The sequence below is a fragment of the Emydura macquarii genome, unplaced genomic scaffold, assembly GCF_026122565.2.
Source record: "Emydura macquarii macquarii isolate MOO-44397 ecotype Brisbane River unplaced genomic scaffold, CSIRO-AGI_Emac_v2 contig_1790, whole genome shotgun sequence".
Taxonomy (NCBI): domain Eukaryota; kingdom Metazoa; phylum Chordata; order Testudines; family Chelidae; genus Emydura; species Emydura macquarii.
This window is the reverse complement of record NW_027131927.1, coordinates 15,623,033-15,645,847: the sequence shown is the minus strand read 5'-3', so window position 1 is coordinate 15,645,847 and position 22,815 is coordinate 15,623,033. Positions and strand designations below refer to the sequence as shown.

Here is a 22,815-nt window from a genome sequence, read left to right as displayed (position 1 = left end):
ATGGAATTTATGTTTTGCCTGTTGAATCATCAGTTTCCCCAAGAAAGGCTACTCGGTTGATCATTTCAGTCATTGCCCATAGAAATAAAGACAAGATGTTGCAATATTTTTCCTGACAGAAGATAGAGAAGCTATTTTAGTCTTTCTGACTACACAGGAGGTCCAAATTCTGCATTGCTTTATATTTAATGGCATGACAATGTCACCTTTAATCCTCTCCAGACCCACAGTGTCTCTTAACCTGGCAGGAACTGAATCTGGGATATTGTCTCTTTTAAAATAAAAACATAAAAACTTAAGAATGGCCATCCTGGGTCATACCAATGGTCCATCTAGCCCAGTATCCTGTCTTCTGACAGTGGCTAATGCCAGGTGCTTCAAAGGGAATGAATAGAACAGGTAATCATCAAGTGATCCATCCAGTCACCTAGTCCCAGTTTCTGGCAAACAGAGGCTAGGGACATTTCAGAGCATGGTTTTGCATCCCTGTCAATCCTGGCTAATAGTCATTGATGGACCTATCCTTCATGAACTTATCTAGTTCTTTTTTGAACCCTGTTATAGTCTTGGCAGTCACAACATCCTCTGGCAAAGAGTTCCACAGGTTGACTGTGTATTGTGTGAAGAAATAATTCCTTTTGTTTGTTTTAAACCTGCTGCCTATTAATTTCAAGACAGGACCCTATTGTCCATAGGAGGATCACACTTCAAATAACCACACAGCAATACTACAGTGTGGGAATTCCAAATGCTGGAACAATCCTAACAAGTTTTCTATCATTTTTTTACTTATCATCTATCTTAAATTGGAACCACACATAATGCTCATTTCCAGTTTTGCGACAAGAACAGTTGTAGGCATTTACCAGCCTTTGTTATACTGCAGGGTGACCCCAACACACTTCCAGTCTTAGAGTCCCCACAGAAATGTATGTCCTGTACTGCCAAGCCCAGTTACAAGAAAAATAAGGATAAAACTCAACTGGTGCCTAAGGGCTTGTTTTCACATACAGCGCTACAGCTGCATTGGTGCAGCTGCACCACTGTAGTGCTTTGGTGAAGATGCTACTACGCTGATAGGAGAGCATCTCCCAAGCCTCACCCCCAAGAGGCAGTAGCTATGACGATCGGAGAAGCTCTCCCGTGGACATTGCACTGTCTACACTGGGATTTAAGTCAGTATAATTACGTCTCTCAAGAGTGTGGGTTTTTCACACCCCTGAGCTACGTAGTTATGCTGATATAGATCTGTCATGTAGACCTGGCCTACGTAACAAACTATATTAAATTCAAAGCAAAGTTTTCTCACTACACGCTTTCGGCAATCTTACTGACCAAATGTTGTACGTCAGGACCCCTTCTCCCCAGAATCCAATGAATGCTTCCTTTGTCTTGGTGCCTTGAATGCGATGGGTGGGGAGAGCGGGGGAGAAGGTGTCTTGGGTTGTTTGTCCCTTCTTTTCATAGTTTGTCCTCTTTTTAAAAAAACATTTCCAGCTGGGTACCAGGAGACAAAATGTCTATATGGAAGGATCGTCCCTGCTGCTTTCTTCTCACCAGTTTGAGCTTCCTTTGTCTCCCTTTCCTGCTTGATGACTCTGTTTACAGCACAAATGCAAACAAAACAGCACACATTCCCTTGTTTGAGACAGACCTGTTTGCCAACCTGAGTTTGGAACATGTTAATAACACCATACAGTGGACTCTTATAACTTCACATTAACAGTGTTGCCACACATATTTTAACAGGACAATATTGGCGAGTAAATTGAGTTTTCAGATGATACCTCACAAGGTGCACTTTGTACAAAGATTAAAACAATCGTGTGTAGGGTGTGAATACAGGCGTACATTCTGTCACAACCCCCTCCCCCGGGCATCTCCCAACACATCCCCTAGGCCGGGGGAGTGAAGCAGAGCCTGGGGAATCCTCACTTTGGGAAGCTGGAGTGCCCTTTTGCACTGCTTTCGCAACACCAAGGGCTAGTGCCTGACCCCTGCTTTTGTCCAGCAAAGGGGTATTCTCTGGGCCATTTCCCTTCTAGCCGTTGGGGGCTCACACTCTCCCCATTGCGGCAGCTCCAAAGCTGGAAAGGCTGTCTGATCTGTCCGCGAAGTATGCCCACTTCGCTGCCCTCTGGGATCTGCAGGAACCTCACCAGAAACCAGCCTCCTACTCCTCCTCCCAGGCATCTATGGCACGATCCAGTGCACCTCTCCCTGCCTCTATAGCTTACTTGATTCCCATGCTTTCTCTGCCCCCAGCCTGCTTTCCCAGGCTCTCAGCGTGGGGATCCATGGCAGCTCCCCCTGGCTGCCACTGAATAACTTCCCCACCCAGCAGGCCTTGCTGTTGGCTTATGGTTCCACATAGCTTGGTCACCGTCGCGCCCCGCATGGCTCTGTTCTGGCCTGGCACCGCTAATGGCACTGTGCTAGGTCTGTAGCATGCCTTAAAGGGCCAGCACACCCTGGTGCACGGTGCACAGGTGAAAAATAACTCAGCACCGTACGCATTTTGCCACCTTCGCATAACTCTGAATGCTGACTATTTGCCATGATCCGGCAAGTGCCTTGACTAAAAAATGCTTTTGTCTTTTCTTGCAGGGTTATGAAGGCTCCCTTATAAAACTCACCTCTAAACAGGTAAAAGCCCAACCAATGCTCAGAACCTCAGTCTCGCAGTTATTAGCTATAAACCAAGCCACACCAGTGAATGACCACACCTCGTGGTCTCACTGCAAACCCAGGTTCAGGCTGTTCCTCTGCCCCCACCCGTCCTGCAGGCTAGCCACCGGCTGTGCTAAATGCAAGGAGCAGGAGCCAGTATTTCTTTGTTGGCAGTGGGGTGCAGGTAATTTAGGAACGAACAGCAAGGTAATGAAGTGCCCACACTGGGGTCTGTGCCGAGATCATCCTACAAAGGAGGCATGGCGCTGTGACCCCAGACCTGGGAGCTCTCCATGAATAGAGTGCTGAGGCTGCCCTTTCTGTGGACAAGTGGAATTGTGAATGAAAACTGAGACACTGCAGCATGGGATGATGAGCAGCTCCTTCCTGCACACCACGGTGTTTCATTGCAGTGTCTTACCCTGTAATGGAAGGTGTTCATGCCAGCTGGGGTGAACAGCGCAGCGCAGAGCAGTACCTGTCCTTTTATTAGCATTCCTAGTCGGAATCCAGCCTTCTGTAAAAGAGCTGAAGTCCAACCTGACACATAAATGGGATTTTTTCCTTGCGTGCATGTAGAGCCTCCCATTAACCCTACCAGTGCAGGGAGAGCCTCCTGGCACGCAGTCTGTTCTTCAGCTCGTTTCCCCTCCATGTAGCACCAGCTCCAGGAACAGCATCCTCTGGACATACAGCATACTTCTGTGCCATAGCTCTTCTGGGATTACCCAGCAGGGAAAATGGAGGAGAGCAAGGATGCAGGACTAGCCTGAAGAGTCCAGAGGCATCTTCTCCCCCACACACCTCTAAGAGAGCAGGAGTCCTGTGGTTGCCCCCAAACACAGGTTTCCTGCTCACTCACAGCCCAGCACTACTAGTCCTTGTCTACAAGGTCAGAATCCCCATCCTGTATGTGGCTGTCCCCATTGGAACTAAACTTAGATGAAGGCAGGAGGGTTCCTAAAGGCTACACTTTAAGAATACTGTTGAAGCCAACTGGGGGAACCACTGCTGTTTCAGTCGCACCATACTAGGCCTTTGGGTACGCAGTGTGCCGCATCTCTCCCAACACTCATGCCCCAAGGGCTGCACACTTAGACCTTCCAGAGGAAGGTGGGAAAGGTTGTGGAGGTTGTGATTTTGTAGCAGAGGTGGCTAAAGAGAAAGCCATTGGACATATACGGCCCTTGGAGATCTGCAGGGTGGTTCTCAGCTCCCCATAGCTCTGGAACAGAGAGATGGCTGGTGCAGATTACAGGTCGCAAATACTCTTGGTGGGTGGTAGTGAGCAGAGCCCTGTGTCTGTGAGGTGAGGGGGCTGCTCCTTTCCTGAGTCATGTAGCAATTCCCACATCTCCTGACCCTCTCCTCTCCTCTCTTCTTCTCAGCCTGTAGGGTTTGTCAGCTTTGACAGTCGCTCGGAAGCAGAAGCTGCTAAGAATGCTCTGAATGTAAGTACCTGATGCTGTGAGCAGCAGTTCCCTTTGGCTGATGCATTTACACTGTTTTGTGGAGGAGGGCTGAGGGGCAAGGAACGAACTACAGATATGCATATCTTCTATAGGTATATGGGCTGAGGTATCACCTTGATAGCAGTCTAATGGCTAAGCCTTCTGAAAGTTGCTCCTGAGTGGTGCATACAGAACATGGAATTCCTCCTGTACAATGTACTGAGATGCTGTATCCAACATTTAGTGAAGTGCAGGTATTAATTGAATTCTCTTCTTCCACTTACTTTGTATCTGCATCCAAAACAGCAATGACATTGATTGAACACAGGTTGCTCTATATAAACAGGCTGCATATTACCCATGTTTTCATTTTCCTCTGGTGTGAGGGTTTACAGATTTTATATTCATTTCCAAGGGATTTTAGTTAGATTTACTGATTCACATGGTTTTGGGGTACTGGAGAAGATTAACATTTTTTTCTCTTGTCCTTTTCTACTTCCCCCCCAGTTCTCCATGACTTTCCCCAAATGATTGCCAGTAATTCTCTAAATTCTTTCAATGTGGGAATGTATATCTTCGGCACCTGCTGATTTGTAAATATCCCGTTTTCCCAAGTGTTTCCTGCTCTGCTGTTTATCAACTGCTAACTGCTCAGTTCTCACTACATCCTAAAGATCCATCTCTCTTTCCCATTTTTATACTAGTCTCCCTTTGCTGTCCAAATTCCTCATTTTATTGACACATACTTGAATCAGTCTCTTTCCCTAAAAATATGTCAGAAAGACAAGGGCTTCTGCAATCTTTGCAGTGTTCTGCAAATCAGGTGGCAACTTGCAAGGAGACCCTTGATACCAGGAGCTCAAAGTCTGAACACCCTACATCAGAGATATGAGTCAGATTTACTCCGAGTCACACTGTTTTATCAAGGTTCAGCTCTTTCAAACAATGGCTACAGCCAAAACTAAATCCAGTTAGTTGAATTTGTACTTGTAGAATTCTCAGAGGTAAACTTTGTCAGCTGACTCAAGCAGCTCACCTGAGAGAGCTAGCAATGCTCCTGCAGAGACCTACTGGATCAGATCCGCAGCTGCTATAAATCAGAGCAGCTCCCCTGAAGCCAGTTTACACTAGCTGAGGATTTGACCCCCACATGCAGGTTCTTGTGGGTAGAGCTAGTCGTGATGTCTGAATTTAATATTGCCTAACACTTTCCATTATAAGACTTTATTTTTAGTTGCTGATTCTTTTGCCAAATTTTAACTCTTCGTGTTGAAGTTATTTTCGTTTGGTCTCTGACCCAGATGAATGATGTTTTGTTAAGTTTCTGCAAAAATGATTCAGCCTGTTCTGAGAATGTGGAGGTTTCCGAAAACAACGTGCTTTGTAGCAGGAACTTGAAATTTCTCAGGGGATAATCCTGGGGTCAGGAATGTGCCTTTTGCAATCTTGCCCTTATGTAACTCTGTCTAGAGCTGGTCAGATTACAAATCTTTGAAAACTGCCATTTGCATATGTTTAGCTGAGCTTTTTGAATGCTTGATGCAAAGATCTCAAACCATTCTAACTGCACGGAGCGTGCTTCAGCCCCACACAGCCTTCTGCGTGCTAGGCACAGAACTAGAGCGCCACACAGGATGCGGGCACAGCAGCAGTATTAACTCCCCGTGCCCAGCTGGCCTAGGCTGGAAGCCAGGAGCCCTCTCACTGACTGATGTTAATAATTCTGTGCATTTCACAGCTCTCGTTATAGAGCAAGACCTCACTCCCCACATTAGAAGCTGGGTAAATATTCCCCTCATTTTACAGAAGGGGTAACTGAATGTTTGCACAAGGTCACTAATAGCAGAGCTAGTAATGCATGTTATATGGCAGTCCCAAGTCTCATCCACATAGACGTACTACCTTTCAGAATGCATGTGCCAGATCTATGTGCTATGCTGTCTGTGACCTCTCTACCACATGTCTCCAGAACCAGGAATAAAACCGAAGCATCCTGATGTCAAATTTCTGTATTCAGTGCTGTCTAGAGAATAGTTGTACAAGGCACTGACAAAATATGCCTTGTGTCCACTTTTAGTGGTTGGTCTATACAGAAGAAAATAGTCCACTGTTCCTACAGGTTAGTCTTTTATCTCAAGTGGTAATGGTATGTGCTATGGATCTAAAAGTCCTGGTTTCCAGTCCTGCTGGTAACTCATGGTGGGGGCATGGGTCGATATGGTTCCAAAAAAATTAGGAAATCACATACCCAAAGACTACATTAAAACTGCAAGATCAAGCACTCAAATGTTAGGGAATTCAGATTGCCTGTGCAACCTTGATCGGTGCCCTAGTGTGTATGAATTGTAATACTATCTGCAATTATATGAGCACATGTTATTTGTACTGTAGGATCCCTGCTTCATTTAGTGCATAGGATGGAGAGTGAATGAGGCAAAACATTGTAAGAAGAGGGACAATATTTTCTTCTACTTAAGGCGCTGGACTGGGACCTAAGGGCATTGGGTTCTATTCCTGGCTGTAACTGTCTCAGACTTCCTCTGTAGCGTTAGACAAGACTGCACCATAATGTATATGCACAAGGAAACTGAATTAAGTTACCCTGGAATACTTGTATAGACATAGCTGCACATTTGTGTTACAAGGGCTCCTTTCTTCTCCCTACTTGAAGGATAGTGTGGGAAGAGGGAAATTCAAAATTAAACGCTGTTAGGCTCTGTTAGTGTGTTTAGACATGACTGACCCAGTCCCAGCTGTGGCTTTTGGCTGGCCGGGAAGAGAAAGGCCCAATGCTGTCACATGAGATCGTGTTTGTAATCTGGAGGTAAGCTGTTAAATCTGTTTGTAGCTGGTTACTTATTGTTGGCACAATTGTGCTAGCTCACTGCCCTGGCTGTGCATTAGGGTAACAAGGCTCAGTCTGTGACTCTGGCAAGCATTGGGACTGGGGGTCCCAGGAAGAGTGAACAGAGCACCGAGCATGTGATCGCTCCCCAGGCAATTAAGTGTATGCCAGTAAAAGGACAGGAGTTGCCAAAATCCTCTCCACCCTCCCAGCAGACAGTAATGGGGCAGGGAAGCAGGGGGGCAGGCAAAGGAAGGAGAGTGTCAAATGGAGTTCTAGGGAGTCACAAAATAAGCTGGGTACAATGCCTTGCCATGGCTGGTATCTTGCGGCTCTCAGTGACCCATTTGCTTTCCCCTCCACTCCACAGGATTGGCTCCCACTGCACGATACGCACAAGTTTGCTCAGCACATCTCACCTCTCTGGCTGAGTGCTTCTGGGAGTTCTGCTCAGATTTCACCCAGACACTGAGTCCAGCCACAGCTGGGCATTGACAAGAGTATTGTTGAATTGGATTCATGTCCTTTATGCCACTTAAAGATTGTCACCCTGTAACAGGTCAACACATTCATCTCTACTCTGGCCAGGAGGGAATTACTGCAAGTTTACACCTCCTTTCCTCAGAACAATGTCTCAGCATACGGTGGCTAGCGAGTCCCCCAGACTGGAAATGTGGGGCTCTAGGACTGGGGCCTGGCCTTTGACTGAAAGCAACATCAGCCTATTTTCAAAACTCTAATAAGAAAATAAATGGACCTAAACAGTGATTGGAGTGAGAACAGCAATAACTGTTTTCATTCCACACCCCCTCTCCCCGGTGTCACTTGCTGTGGCTTTCTGAAGCTTTCATTTCGGGAGCTGCCATTTTTCATGTTTGAAAATTTTCTATGCATTTTTGGCCAAAAAATTCAAATTCAGGGCAACCAAAACATTTAGTGAATTCTGGTTATATGTGCCAAATTGTTTCAGACCCAAAAAAAAAAAAAAGCCCTGAGGAAAATGATTTGAAAAAAATTGAAACATTTTGTTTCTATATTTTCTAAAGAAATGTTTAGATTTTTTTATTCAAAATGCATTTGTTTGAATTTAATGCAATTTTATTTTATTTTTTAAAAGGTTAAAAAAGATGTTTAGTTTTGGGTTGGACAAAAATGTAATCGAAAAAAATTCGTGTTGGGTTAACCTGCAACTTCCATTTTTGTTTTCATTTTTTCAGTGTGGCCACCCAACCGAAAAGTCTGTTATGCACATTTCTCTGTTCGACTGAGTCACTGGGGTTGGGGGCAACAGGCTGTGAGCATCCTCAGTGCTCGCCTAAGGCACAACATGCTGTGTGTGCTCAGCTAAGCTGGCTTTGCCATGAGCAGACTCTTGTGCTAGGGCCGGGGCTGAGCTAATGGCTCCTGCAGGCCATAGGTGTGTACGTGGCAGACTGGCCTAACCACTGCACAGCTTGTGAGGCCAGCAGGAGCACTCTTCTCGGTCACTACGCTGTTACTCCTGCACACATGCCTTGTGAGGTTTGCAGGGGCTGAATGAAGGGAAGACCTTAGATCTCATTCAATGCAAGCCACATCCTAAATAGATTAAAGATAGTGTAACTTGAACAAGAAATCATTTGGTGACCAGGTATCCTAAACTGCTCCTAGTGGCATACCAGGAGGTCATGTTATTTAATATTTCCATTGATAGCCTACAAGAAAATATAAGCTTTAATTGTGATCATTTCACGGATGAAATCTAAACTGGAAAAGTAACCAGTCACTGGAGTTATTTGCTACTAGTAGTCACAGATCGGCTACATGCCATTGTAGGCGATTTCATTATACCATCCCCTCCATAGATGTATCAAGCTCAGTCTTAAAGCCAGTTAGGTTTTTTGCTTTCACAGCTCACCTTGGTAGACCATTCCAGAACTTCATTCCCCTGATGATTAGAAACCTTCGTCTAATTTCAAGTCTAAACTTTCTGATGGCCAGTTTCTATGCATTTATTCTTGTGTCCACGTTGGTGTTTAACTTAAATAACTCTTTTTCCTCCCTGGTATTTATCCCTCTGATGTATTTATAGAGGGCAATTATATCTCCCCATAGACTTCTTTTGGTTAGGCTAAACAAGCCAAGCTCTTTAAGTCTCCTCTCATAAGATAGATTTTCCATTCCTTGGACTATCCTAGAAGCCCTTCTTTGTACCTGTTCCAGTTTGAATTCATCTTTCTTAAACATGGGAGACCAGAATTGCACACAGTATTCCAGATGAGGACACACCAGAGCTTTGTATAAAGGTTCTAATATTTCCTTGTCTCTACAGGAAAAACCTCACCTGATTCAGCCTAGGACTGCATTAGCCTTTTTCACAGCCACATCACTTTGGTTGCTCATAGTCATCCTGTGATCAGCCAGTACATCCAAATCTTTCTCCTCCTCTGTCACCTGCAATTGATACATCCCCAGCATATAGCACAAATTCTTATTGTTAGTCCCTCAGTGCATGACTTTGTACTTTTCACTATTAAATTTCATCCCATTTCTATTACTTCAGTTCACAGGTCTTCCAGATCTTTTTTTATGATATTCCGGTCCTCCTCCGTATTGGCAACACCTCCCAACTTTGTGTCATCCACAAATTTTATTAGCACACTCCCACTCTTTTTGTCAAGATCAGTAATAAAAATGTTAAATAAGATTGGTCCCTAGAAGAACTCCACTAGTAACCTCCCTCCAGCCTGACAGTTCACCTTTTAGTATGACCCTTTGTAGTCTCCCCTTTAACAAGCTCCTTATCCACCTTTCATTTCTCATATTAATCCCCATTTTACTCTCCAATTTAACTGATATAGTTCCACATGGAGAATTATTAAACTCCTTACTAAAATCCAGGTAGATTAGTTCTACAGCATTTCTTTTGTCTAAAAAATCAGTTATCTTCTCCAAGAACGTGATCAGGTTGGTTCTACCTTTTGTACAACCATGTTGTATTTTATCCCAATTACCCTTTACCTCTATGTCCTTAACTACCATCTCTTTCAAAATTTGTTCAAAGATCTGGCATACACTTGAAATCAAACTAACATGCCTGTAGTTTTCTGGATCACTTTTTTCCCTTTTCTTAAAAATTGAATCTATATATCTCCTTTCATAGGGTACAACCCCTCCAATTTACAGATTCATTAAAAATCCTGGCTATTGGTCTTGCAATTTCATGTGCCAGTTTTTTTAATATCTTGGACGGAGATTATCCAGGCCCCCCAGTTTAGTCCCATTAAGCTGTTTGAGTTTGACTTCCACCTCAGCTGTGGTAATTTCTACTTCCATATCTTCATTCCCATTAGCCACCCTGCCACTACCACTAAACTCTTCATTAGCCTTATTAAAAACTGAAGCAAAATATTTGTTTAGGTGTTGGGCCATACTTAGATTATCTTTAATCTCCACCACATCCTCAGTGTTTAGCGATCCCAATTCTTCTTTCCTTGTTTTCTTTTTATTTAAATGGCTACAGAACCTTTTACTATTGGTTTTAATTCCTTTAGCAAGTTCCAACTCTGATTGGGGAACAAATATTTACTAATGGGCTCTGCAGAGAAAGGTATAACGTGATCCAATGGCTGAAAGTTGAAGCTAGACAAATTCAGACTGGAAATAAGGTGTAAAGTTTTCGTACAGTGAGGATAATTAACCATTGCACCAATTTACCAAGGTTCATGACAATTTTAAAATCAAGATTAGGTGTTTTTCTAAAAGATCAGCTCTAGGAATTATTTTGGGAAGTGCTCTGGCCTGTGTTACACAGGAGGTCAGACTAGATGGTCACAGTGATCCCTTCTGGCCTTGGAATCTGTGAAATCTGTAATTAGATAATCCATTAAAAATAAATTTTAAGTGATTCCTTTAAGAAAAGCCTGTCAAACCTATTTTTGTCCTTAATGGTTTTAGTAACAGAATAACACAGACTATTTAAACTCAGTGAAATCTTGTGCATGGACTATATTTGTAATGTTATTTTTAGGATCCTTAGTCTTTTTTTGCTATTATTCTTCAAAACTGAAAGTTTCTTTTTCAGCAGATGCTGATGAATAATGTGAGAATTCCACAAAGATCTTCTCTTTTTCAAAATTGCTACCATCTCAATGGGACTGAGGTCACAGGCTGCCCTACACAAAGATGGCCGCTACTTACATTCACCTCCTAGCACAACTCTACCTCTTGACAGCACAGTGGCAAAAATGACCATTAATCACCACAGGGCAGAGTAAAGGTTGTTCAGATGCACTTCTTACTGTCACATGTTTGGATGTCTTTTAAGTTTAACCTAACCTGCAAATTTCCTGGGTTCAGAACTTGGTTTTGAGATAATTACAACACCCCTGTAATGTCATTTACTTTAATTGGAATCATAGTAATGTCAGGCTGGAAGGGACCTCAAGAAGTCATCTAGTTCAGCTCCCTGCTCTGAGGACCACGTAAACCTAGACCATCCCTGACAGGTCTTTGTCCAACCTGTTCTGTCCAAACCTCCAAGGGTGGGGATTCCACAACCTCTCTTGGAAGCCTATTCGAGAGCTTAACCACCCTTAGAGTTAGAAAGATTTCCCTAATATCTAACCTAAACCTCTCTTGCTACAAATTAATCCCATTACTTCATGACCTTCCTTGTACTCCATCTCAACATGATTTTTGTCAGGGATTTTTAATAGCCAAGCCAGACTCTCTCTGCCTTGGTCCAGGTATTTGTGTGACCTCAGTAGCAGCTGGAAGGGAGCTCCAGGGCAGTGAGGAATGCCCTGATAGAGGGAAATCCCCAGCTGATTTAAAGCTACCTCTACGACACCTGCTCCTCCCGTTCCTGTGAAGGGGCTGTGCGAGTGCCTATCTCAGCAGAGTTGTACCTGGTGCTTTTTTGACTCCCACTAGGCTAGGATCAGGGGATGAGGAAGGCGGACATTGCCTCCAGCTCTCCTCAGCTTCACTGAATATAAACTCGGAGTGGTGGAGGCTGACCCACACTGTCTGTCTATAGACAGTGAAGGTAAGATTGCATCCCAAACAGGAAGCTGACACAACAGGGAAGTGAAAAGTCAAAAATTCCAAAGTTACAAAATGCCAGAGCTAAGGTTGTCCATGCAACCCTCCTCATCAGCTCCGGCCCCCACTCCGACCAACAGCTCCTACCTCCCACACCCTCCTACCTCCCACCCCCTCTTTCTGTCCAGTCCTCCAGCTTCTTCCCCCTCCCCCTCTGCTCCTATGCAGCCCCCTCCTTCATTGTTCCAATCCAACACCCGATCTCCAACACCCTCTCCCCTCCCTCCCGTCCCTCTCCAAGTCCCTTACTCGCTTGTGGGAAATTAGAAAAGCTTTGAACAGGGTGTTATAATGGGAAGTGTTGGGTGACCTTAGCTGTAGGCACCACCACCAGTTCTGCCTAGAATCCTGCACGCGTATGTATATCAGTCTGCAAAAACAACATTTGTACTCTGCTTTGCTGAAAGGATCAATCTAATTTTTTCACACTCACCAATTGCCAGGCTGGAGGCTAGAAATGCAGTCTTCTTCAGCTGAATTTCATCTGATTTTTGCTCTGTGAGATCGTGCATGTGCTCCCTGTCACTGGTAAGCTGGATTTCGCTGTCCCTGGCTACTGAAGAGCAGAATGAAGATGATTTTGGATGGAACATTATTTATTTATGGGGGTGGATAAAATTTCCCTTCAGAATGCATGCCAACCACCATCTCTCAGACAGGAGGCGGCCTGGCTGAGGCGCCTATCTCTTATCGTTAGCTAGCTCTCCAGGCTCTGACCTGCCGTTCGGAGGGTTATTGAGTGGGGTGGTGCTGGAAGGATTGCCATTTCATCTTGGCCACAGATGTCCTTGCCCTTTGCCAGGCAGCTTTTAGATCTAATTTTGGATCAGTGATGGATCCCTGATGACTGACAATCCCATCCTAGCAACTGGCCCAGATGAACAGGGTATCTCTATGTGCAGCCTTTGATGCCACTGGCAGGAAGTGGTGTCTCACATCTGCAGACACTGTAGGAGTGGATGGACTTATTTTCCTCTCTCTGAGAAATTGGATAGCATGGTGCCAGAGACTTAATTTTCTTCCCGGAAGGCTCTCACCAGGAGGAATGCAGCCTGCGCAGAGATTTTGGTACAGCTGCCAGGGAGGTCAAGAGGTGCTGTGACCTGCAGTTGGGGTGTTGGTTCAGCACAGACTCAGAGGGAGGAGTGCCACCTATCTAGGAGTTCCTTGAGGTCTCTTTGCCTGTTGCTAGCTCAGCCTAGCCCTGTTTGGCCTGGAGGATGGGGAAGCTCTGCGCAGGCTGGTGAGTCTGCAGGTTTGTGGCTGCTGAGTAAGCCTGGACTCTGATGAAAGCAGACGGACAGGTTACTTTGCCCATGGCTGTGAATTTCCAGGTGGGCACCTAGCCACCTGGGGAATAAATAAGTCTGCTTCCTAAAGTGGCGTCTGTTATGCTGCTCTCAGTGGTGAACCCTGCTACTGCCAGCTTTACGGTGAGCTGTGTGGACACTCCCTAGGGGTATTCCCTGTCCAGCACAGGCCTTGCTTGTGCTTGTTGCCACTTTTGGCAGCCCAGCATACCAGGGTGTTTGGTCACCTTGGGGACCTTGCCCTGTCCTGGTGTCTGTCTGGAAGGGTCAGCTTGTTGTGCATTGTGGCATTCCTGCTGCATCGCACTGGGTGGTTGTTTACCTCTGGAAGCTGCTAGTCATCCAGTGCTGCATCGTAGTAGGCTATGACACAGGGAAGGGAGAGAGATCTTAGGGGAGGATGCTGAGGATCAGGGGAGGATCTGGCCCCCAGCATGTTGGGTCAGGAGGATTAGGAGGGAGGATGTTTGTTTGCTTGCAATATCCTGATCTTCCTCAAGATCAAGAGAAACACGGAATGGGTATGGGCCTGTGATTTCACAGGAGACAGGGGGCTGGAATGCAGCATGTGCTGTGCTGGCATGAGTAGAAGGAGCCACCCTGCAAGCAAAGGGGCAGAGCACTCTCCAGGCCAGCTCCAGGTGTAGGTGAGCATCCCCCAAACAACGATGAATACAACAAAGTGAAGCACAAGTGACCAGGAAATTCCTGCTGCTTAGCAGAGGAGCATGTAGTTGGCTGATACATCTGGGGCAGTTGTGTCACATGTCCTGCAACACAGGAAGCAATGCTGAGCATTGCCTATTGCTCCACACACAGCACTGGAGTGTTTTAAACAATCCCAAAGTCACAGCAGTGGAGGAACACTGCGTTAGCATGTAACTGATGCTGGTTTGGGTTGGAATGTCTTCATCCTCACCTAGATGGGGAGAGCCCTCAGTCAAGTCATAGCCTGGGCTAGGAGATGGGGCCAAAGCTCAAGGATCAAGCCTTGTAAGTTTTTTAACAATAAACTGATCATGATGACCTGGTTATAGTAACATCTCCATGATCAGGTTTATGGCTTCTTCAAAGAATCTGCTCATGCTTCAGTGTCAGCCTGATTCGTTCACCTGCTGGCTGTGCTCTCTTAAGAAATACTTGCAAACACAATGCATGTGTTTAGGGGGAAAACAATCATGATGTGATTCCCGTGCCTACTGCCTTGCTCTCTTGCAAAGTTCATTCAGGTTCTGCCATGGGGCTAATCTTGAGCTCTGTGCTCAATATACTAGCAAAAACTGGAGGACAGGAGGAGGAATAACCGGTGTCAGAGGAGGGCACAGCGGGTAGCAGAGTGAATTGTGGAGCTGTGCTAAGAACACACCATGGAGGTATAGTAGAGACAATGAATCATGATGATGTGCCATCCAAACGTTAGACATGCAGAGGGATGCCTCTGTTCCATCCTGCAATGCGAGCTGGAGGCGGCAGCTGCACATTTGCTTTCAGAATCTTCTCTTCAGATCTGCCCAGGGCTAAGCACTGCGATCTCAGCAGCTTTCCAGGTGCCTTGTGGTTGGGTGACAGTGGGGCGGACGTTTGACAGGAAGGATGTGAGAGATCTCAGTGCTACCCTGACTGTGTGCCTGTAGTTCTGAAGGCACAGAGCGAGCTCTGGAACTTCTGCTGGGAAGGCAGAGGCCTGTAAGCAGGTTTTCGGGTTCCATAAAGGTGACGGTAACCTTGGAAAATATCTATCTCCACCCATAGGGATAGCCTAGGCGGACAATGGGCATTTTACTGTTAGGCTGCTCGGAGGTGAGCAGTTGAACAGCCTAGGGGGTCCATTCTCCTCTGCATACAGTGTGCTTTCCTGCCCCCCCCCCCCCAATGCTAACAAGAGGTAACGTGTCTCTTTAGGAGAGGAAACCCAGCATCAGGAGGATAAACAAACACAACTTTCTAAAAGGCTTATAAACTTTCCACACACCAAAATCCCATGGACCAAAGAAAGATGCTTCCACAGCCCTGCTCTAGCTAATGTCACTGTTTCTAAAGGGATTTCAGTGCAGGGGTGAAGAACACAGCAGCTTTGGCTTTAGAGGTTCACACAAACCTCTTATTCATGTATTTTGGTTTACAGTCACAGCCCTTCACACCCTATTGCCCACAGTCATTGAGGTTAGTTGAGTCCAGAGAGGACTGTGGGGAACTTCAAAGAGATTTAATCACCCTAAGGGAGTGAGGACCACATGATGACAGATGCAGTTCACTGCTGATAAATGCAAAGTAAAGCACATTGCGAGGAGGGATGCTGTACTGCTCACAGACCTCACAGGGGTCCCGCTTAACTGCACCAACTTCAGGCAGGGAGGCGGCTCAATGGAAACCTCTGCTCAATGTGCAGTTGCAGTCAAAAGAGCAAACACGAGATTTGTATGCATAAGGAAGGAAAGGAGAATAATCTGAATGATATAATGCCATTATATAAATTGGTGGTATGGACTCATTTGGATATTGGGTGTGGTTCAAAAATCATGAATCAGACCCCTGAAATTGAGTGACTTAAAAATGAGATTTTTAAAAAAGAATAAATATGGAGTTTTTTATTGACCTTCTGGTCTTTGAGCCATTAGGTGGTCACATTTTCTAGTTTTTCTTTGCAACTATGAGGACTGGAAACAGCTTTTTAAAAACAGAAACAGATTCTCACAGAATCACCTGCTTTCAGGAGCTGGGGCTTTAAAAATAACACCCAATACAGTATAATTCTAGTTACTCAAATTCCCTTTATCCCGAAATCCTACTTATCCGTATCCACCACGTGTCTCCCAGTTGGTCTCTAACCAACGGTTTGTAGTTGTAGAGAGGTTCTGAGAGGTCATGTGTAGTTACAGAGATCGAGAGAAATACCCACCAATGACAGATTGTGATTCATTAGTTTATTTAAAAAGACAAATACTTCAGAAATAAAGCATGTCCACAGTGGTTTTAATACATTAGTATTTTAATAAACTCAGGTTTTTTTATTTTTTTTTTCTGTTTAATAACAAAGTACTAAGCAAACATCGGAATTACTCCCTTCATTCCCTGTATTTCTATGAGTGAAACTGCAGCTCTGCAGAGCACTTCCAGGTACCTGTATGCTCAGTTATCTGCAGGTTTTGGATGTCTCCAAGCTGTGCTGTATCGTGAAATTTGCAAAAGGCTGATGAGATTTGGCAGCCCTGGGAATGTCTCTCATGAGACAGATGTGTCCAGTTTCGAGGAAGAGGTGGCAGGTGTGAGTGAGCTGTGGAGGCCACCCTTGATCTTTTCTCCAGACATGGTCCTGTAATGCACAGCTCCCGGAGGGTGGATGAAGTGACTGGGAGCTTTCTCTCCATTCCTAGAGCCTGCTGGTTTTAGGTCTTTAGGAAGCACATACTGGAACATGACGCTTGGCAGGGGGGAAACAGTGGGTCTGGATAGCTGTACAGAGACCCAAGTAGGCGTCTCTGAGAAGGAGGTGGGGATGCCTGGGGACAAAACGTCAGGGGTGAGTTAAATACAAAGGCAAAGGACTCAAACACTGAGTCTCACTGAGATGCTCTTCTGCTCTAGCCACCCTTCTTAGCCTTGGTATGGCCTATGTGACACTTTAACAGTTGACTCGAATACAAAATTTAAATGCACAGTGGTGCTGGGCTACAAGGTAGCTAGCCAGAACCCTGCAGTCCGACCTACTCAGGATCTGCCCATGCCTTGAAGCAAGCCCTGAGGGCCACAGAGTGATTGGCGCACGGGTGACATACATCTTGTGAGAGAGACTCCAAGCATGTCCTGCTCTGCATTAGCTGAGTGCAACAAAGGCTTGGAGAGCTCAGGCAAGATCTGCAACATCCAGGAGCAGCTGGGGATTCAAGAAGACGCCCTCTGTGTTGCAAGTGTGAATAACAAAAGACAAGACAGCCCTCTTGTTGGAGGCTAGTGTCTCTGCTGCCTCACCCTATTATTCTCTCAAGGCCATCCACTATCACCTTTGTCCTCTCCCAGTTGAGTATCACCCAGCTACCCACCCTCATCCCAGCTCTTACCTCAGCTAGACATTGACACTGCCATTGCAGGGGGTGTTTCTATTTTTAACCCCCTTTTCTCTCCAAGCCCTTTTCCTCAGGGAGGCTTCACTCCTGTTTCACCAGCTGCTGAAAGAGTAACTTGTATCCAGCATAGTGTAAGAACCATTCTCTCCAGGGGGGGCAGATATGTGGGGCTGTGGAGAAAAGGTCTGGTGTTTCTACAGAATGATTTAGAGTGATTGCAAGGGCTCATGGGAAGCTTGACGGCTGTTTGCAAACATCTTGGTGGAGTGAAGTGGAGGCTGAGCCCAGCCTGGTACAGATAAAGCACACAGAGGGAGAGGCTGATGGATCTCAGGAAACATGTCTGGAGTCTCAGGAGAGCATCTGCTGCTGCTGTTAGTCAGACTGTGTATTTCCGTGGCTTGTCTCTGAAAGCGGTGGCTTGCCTTTTTAAAAATGCAACAGGATTAATAAACCACCTCCATCTCCCTCAGCCTGTCAGGTTGGGGCAGTCTGAGGGAGGCAGATCTCCATGAAGCACACATCAAGTCCTTCTTCAGAAGAGAGAGAAGCTTTTAGAACTGCCCTAAAAGTCCTGGAGATGAATGAGACTTGGCAGCTGTGTCTCTGTTCTCCAGGAGCCCTCACTCCAGCCCGAGCTGGTAGCTCACCAAACTCACCCCTGGGGCTTTTTTAAACTCTCTTTTCTTTTAAGTGTTTCTGGTGACCCAAGTCCCCTTCAGAATGTACTGAGAGAACATGTTCAGAACATAACCTTCTCTCGAACACAAAGATTTTTCACCATACAAAGCCACATTCATGCATACTTACAATGCTGGATAAAGGGAGTTGAGGGTTGAGTTTCCTTCCTGACCCCGATAGTGATCAGCTGCTGCCCTGATGCATTATATGAAATGATGCCCTGAAGCATGAGATTAGATGGCTCCCATTTTAGCATGTCTGAGTACAAATATTATTGGTCATAAAATTATCCAACCATCTCATAGACCCTTCTTTTAAACTACTTAAAGCTTCATCCAAATTAGAATTTGCCTTGTGCATTAGTGAGCAAGGGGCTTATTGTACAAAGTTTCCTATTTCTTCTCTTGGCAGAACAGGGGTTAAAGCTGTGGGAGCTTTAGAGATACTGAAAATGTCAGTGTAATGCTGCATTTCTGGTAGGCTGCACTGACTTTCACAGGCATCGTGCAATACGAGATGAGGTAAAAGCAGAGATGAAGCCAAATCTCACCCATCCCCTTGGAATGCAGGGTTAGCAATTCCATGCTTTGTGTTGTTTGTAACTGGGCAACTTTTGTAACGTTGCAGCAGAAGGTGGAGACGGGAGATTATTCACCCATAAATGTCTCGCCCTGTCCAGTGCTCTGGGGCTCTTACACTGAAAGGCTGTCTGTCACAGTGCAAAGAAAACACTGGGACGAGACATCTGCCACCCTGGATCACACTTGAGGTCCATCTAGCCCAGTATCTTCAGACAGTGGCAGCACCAGATATTTCACAGGGAGGTGCAAAAAAGTGGACTGGTGTGTTGAGAGGGGTAATCTGCTCTTTCGCAAAGGTTTTATCCAAACTCCTAAAGGGCTTCAACCTTGAAACATGAAATTTGGTCTCCTTCCACCATTTGCTTTCATAGCACGTGGCAGGGAGAAAGTGAGATGCCATGTCTGCCACCTCCCCTGTCATTGCAAATTGGTCTGATGGGCCGTCCTGTCCCAGTCACTGTTACTCGGCAGCCTCTGCCATGTGACAGAGTCCCCAGATAGCTGGATCAGTGGCATGGATAGTTAGTTGGCTGAATATGTGTGTCATAAGCTGTGCCTCACTCACCACCACAGGTCATGCCCTGACAGAACCATCATATTTCCACCCTGTCCCACTCCCTTCAAAGCCTCCAGTGCCTCATGAGTCACCTCTCCCACTCCATCTCTCTAATCTAGCCACACCCAGATCTGTGGGATCTGAGCATGAGCCCCTAACCAGCTTGTTCCCTGCACAAGAATCAGATCCCTGAGGAGCCAGGGACACTGATGCCCAGCAGAGCTGGGAGTGATGAGGGGATGGGCAGCTAACAAAACAATTCCCTGCACCCACGCACAACCAGAATTCTCCTTTACATTCCCCTTCCCTGAAATCCTGGCCTTTCACTTTAAAAAGCTGGCTGTACACCCTGATCTTGTCTGATACCCTACCTTTGTCAGTGGCCTGTGCTTGATGCTTCAGAGGAAGGAGCAAACTCCCCCGGTAACCCATAATGCATCTTGTCAGTTGTAAAACAGATAGGGTAGAGGCAAGGCTCTACTGATACCCAAGCAACAAGTTTTGCCTGCCTCAGCCTTTAGCACAAATATAAATGTTATTAGTGGGAAGGAATTATCCAGCCCTTTTAAAATCCAGATCCAGGATTGGCTGCTAGATCCTACAGCAGTGCATTTTACACAATCACTACCCCTTGTGTGCTTCCTTTTATTTGCTCTAAACATGCCCGTCTTTAAGTCACAGATCCATAGATTCCATGGCCAGAAGGAACCATTGCCACCATCTAACCTGACCCCACATGTAGCATGGGCCAGGGAACTTCTCCATAATAACTCCTAGAGCAGATCTGTCATAAAAACAGTCCACCTCGATTTAGAAATGATTAGTGATGGAGAATCCACCACAACTCTTGGTGAGTCATTTCAAAGATCAATTACTCTCACCATAAAAATTGATGCCATATCTCTAGTCTGAATTTGTTTAGCTTCAACTTCCAGCCATTGGATTGTGTTATATCTTTATGTGCTAGACTGAAGAGCTCATTAGTAAATAATTGTAGATACTTATAGGCTATGACTAAGTCTACCCTACATTTTCTCTTTGTGAAGAAAAGTAGATTGAACTCCTTGAATCCCTTCCTGTTTTCTAATCCTTTAATCATTCTGGTGTCTCTTCTCTGACTTCTCTCCAATTTATCAACATCCTTCTTGAATTGTGGGCTCCAGAACTGGACATAGTTGTAACTGTAGCACGCTTGTGGCCAAGGTGTAGTCCGCTCTGCGAGTGGCACCTGCCAACAGAAGGCACGTGCAGGAACACAGAAGGGAAACTCCCATCCACCCCAAGGACATCTGTTCCAACCACCCCGGAGTAAAAAAAAACAAAAACAAAAAAACACCACACACACACAGGAAGAATACAGTAAATATAGAAAGAGAAATATTGACAGAGGGATGAATGGAGAAACAACAGGGCTGATGGAGGAGCAGTAAAGCAGAGTTACATCCAACACCAGGACCTATGGGCCCAGTGATGTCACAATATGAAAGGAGAGATGCTGAGCACTGCCTCTAGCCGCGCTCTCTAAACCCTAAGGGGGTCACACAGTATCCAGCAACAGTTGCACCAGTGCCAAATACAGAAGTAAAATAACCTCTCTGCTCCCACTCAAGATTCCCCTGTTTATGCATCCCAAGATCACATTAGCCCTTTTGGCCACAGCATCACACGGGGACCTCTTGTTCAGCTGATTATCCACTACCACCCCCAAATCTTTGTCAGAATCATTGCTTCCCAGGATAGAGTCCCCCATCATGTAACTATGACATGCATTCTTCGTTCCTAGATGTATACAATGACATTTAGCCATATTAAAATGCATATTGTTTTCTTGTGCACAGTTTACCAAGCAATCCCATGACCTCTCCTCTGCATTATTTACCACTCCGTCAATTTTTGTGTTATCTTCAAACTTTATCAGTGATGATTTTATGTTTTCTTCCAGGTCACTGATAAAAATGTTAAATAGAGTAGGTCCAAGAAGTGATCCCTGAAGGATCCCAACTGGCAACACACTTTCTTGGTAATGATTCCCCATTTACAATCACATTTTGAGACCTGTTCGTTAGCCAGTTTTCAATCCCTTTAATTCTAGTCAGTCATGAAGCCCCTTGTTCTCTCATATGAGGGGATGGGCCAGAAAATTGATATGCTGGGTACACTATACATATATTTCAGGCAAATAATCTGAGTTCCAGTGAAATGCAGGTAATAATGGAGTAGCTCAAACCTGTGCAAACTCACCTCTTTGCTTCCCTTCATTCCTGAAGATAGGAATCTCTCTGCCTTTCCCATACTAGTAAGGGTCCAGTCCAGAGCCATCATAATGGAGGAGCGTTGTCCTTTTGTAAAGTGGACACTGTCCCATGGGTTATAGCTCATCCTCCCACATCTACAGATTATAGCATTCTGAATTATGTAAAAGATACATGCATAAACCAATTTAAAATGCCATCCCCCCATGGAACACCCTAACTCAATAACACTGTCAGTGCTGCAGTCTACTGCAGAGTTTGTGTGCTTACACCGTTTCAGCCACTCTTCCCCCACAGGGAAAGAAGCACATATATTCAGAGAGAGTCTCTCTAGAAGTCGGCCGTGATTCAGCCCAGGTGTCAGTGAATTCAATTCCATTGGCCCCAGCACAGCTGCGGCCTTTTACAACAAGGCTTAGTTTGGTCTTTGTTCCCCTGCAATCAGCTGCTTGCTCTTCCCTCACACTTTAACTGTTCTGTATCTTTGAATTTACTTCTTCCTTGTGTCAGCCGAGGCAGGGGTGTTATTTCCAACTATGGCTCTCTGCTAGCTCCAGCAGGGTCCCAGGTGGGTAACTAGTGCCAAGCTGGGGATGGCCTGGGCTGGAAATGACACTGATCTTTGGGAACCCCACTTGATTTCATGTGATTTGAACTGGATTGAAAACCCAGCCACTTCCATTTGCAGAGTTTTATGTTAACTTTTGCTGTGGCTTTGATTCATTTGGGTTTGCAGTTAGAGTTTAACTGTTTAAATTCCAGGTTTGATGACAAGGCCCAAAAGCTCAAACCAAAACCAGATGAAGTAGCTGAGTTCCATCTGGATTTGCTTCAGAACCAAACCAAACTGGGCCCAGGTTTGTGGACTTGAGTGAATCTTTCCTTAAACTCTTGTGGTGACACTTTAAATCAGGGGAGTTTTGCTTGGTTTTGTGCTTTGCAACAAAAGTTTTGCACAGACCTCATTATGGCAATCTGGAGCTGATGCCTGCTGGCCCTAGTCTCCTCAGGGCCCAAGAAGGAAGCCATTTTCTAACATCACAGTTAGTGAATTCCTCATTTACAGCCTACTTTTTCCCCATAAAAAAAGTTAATTTCAACTAACCCAGCTCCCCACTGTTTGTACGGGGCTTATCTCATTATGATGCCATTCTGGGTGAAATCATTGAGCTCACTGAGTAATCTCATCAGGCAGGGATAACCGCAAACAGCCCATTCTCTAACTTCTTTTTCTGTTTTTCCTTGTCGTCTTTTAAAATTTAAAATATTTTTGGCTCTGCTAATCCCTGAGGATAAGAGCTCAGTTGAGCAGAATATTGA

At 45.3% G+C, this 22,815-nt stretch overlaps 1 protein-coding gene across 5 annotated transcripts in view; it reads left to right on the top strand.

The window, feature by feature from the left end:
- Window positions 1-22,815, top strand: part of RBPMS (RNA binding protein, mRNA processing factor) — a 151,597-nt gene that overhangs the window by 48,816 nt on the left and 79,966 nt on the right. For all 5 annotated transcript variants that reach the window (XR_010921502.1, XR_010921501.1, XR_010921500.1 and 2 more), the window contains exons 3-4: window positions 2,608-2,646; window positions 4,059-4,121. Coding sequence is in view for 2 of the 5 variants with exons in the window: in XM_067556969.1 (XP_067413070.1) it covers window positions 2,608-2,646; window positions 4,059-4,121 (102 nt within the window). In the remaining 3 variants the exon portion in view is untranslated. The remainder of the gene's footprint in view (window positions 1-2,607; window positions 2,647-4,058; window positions 4,122-22,815) is intronic.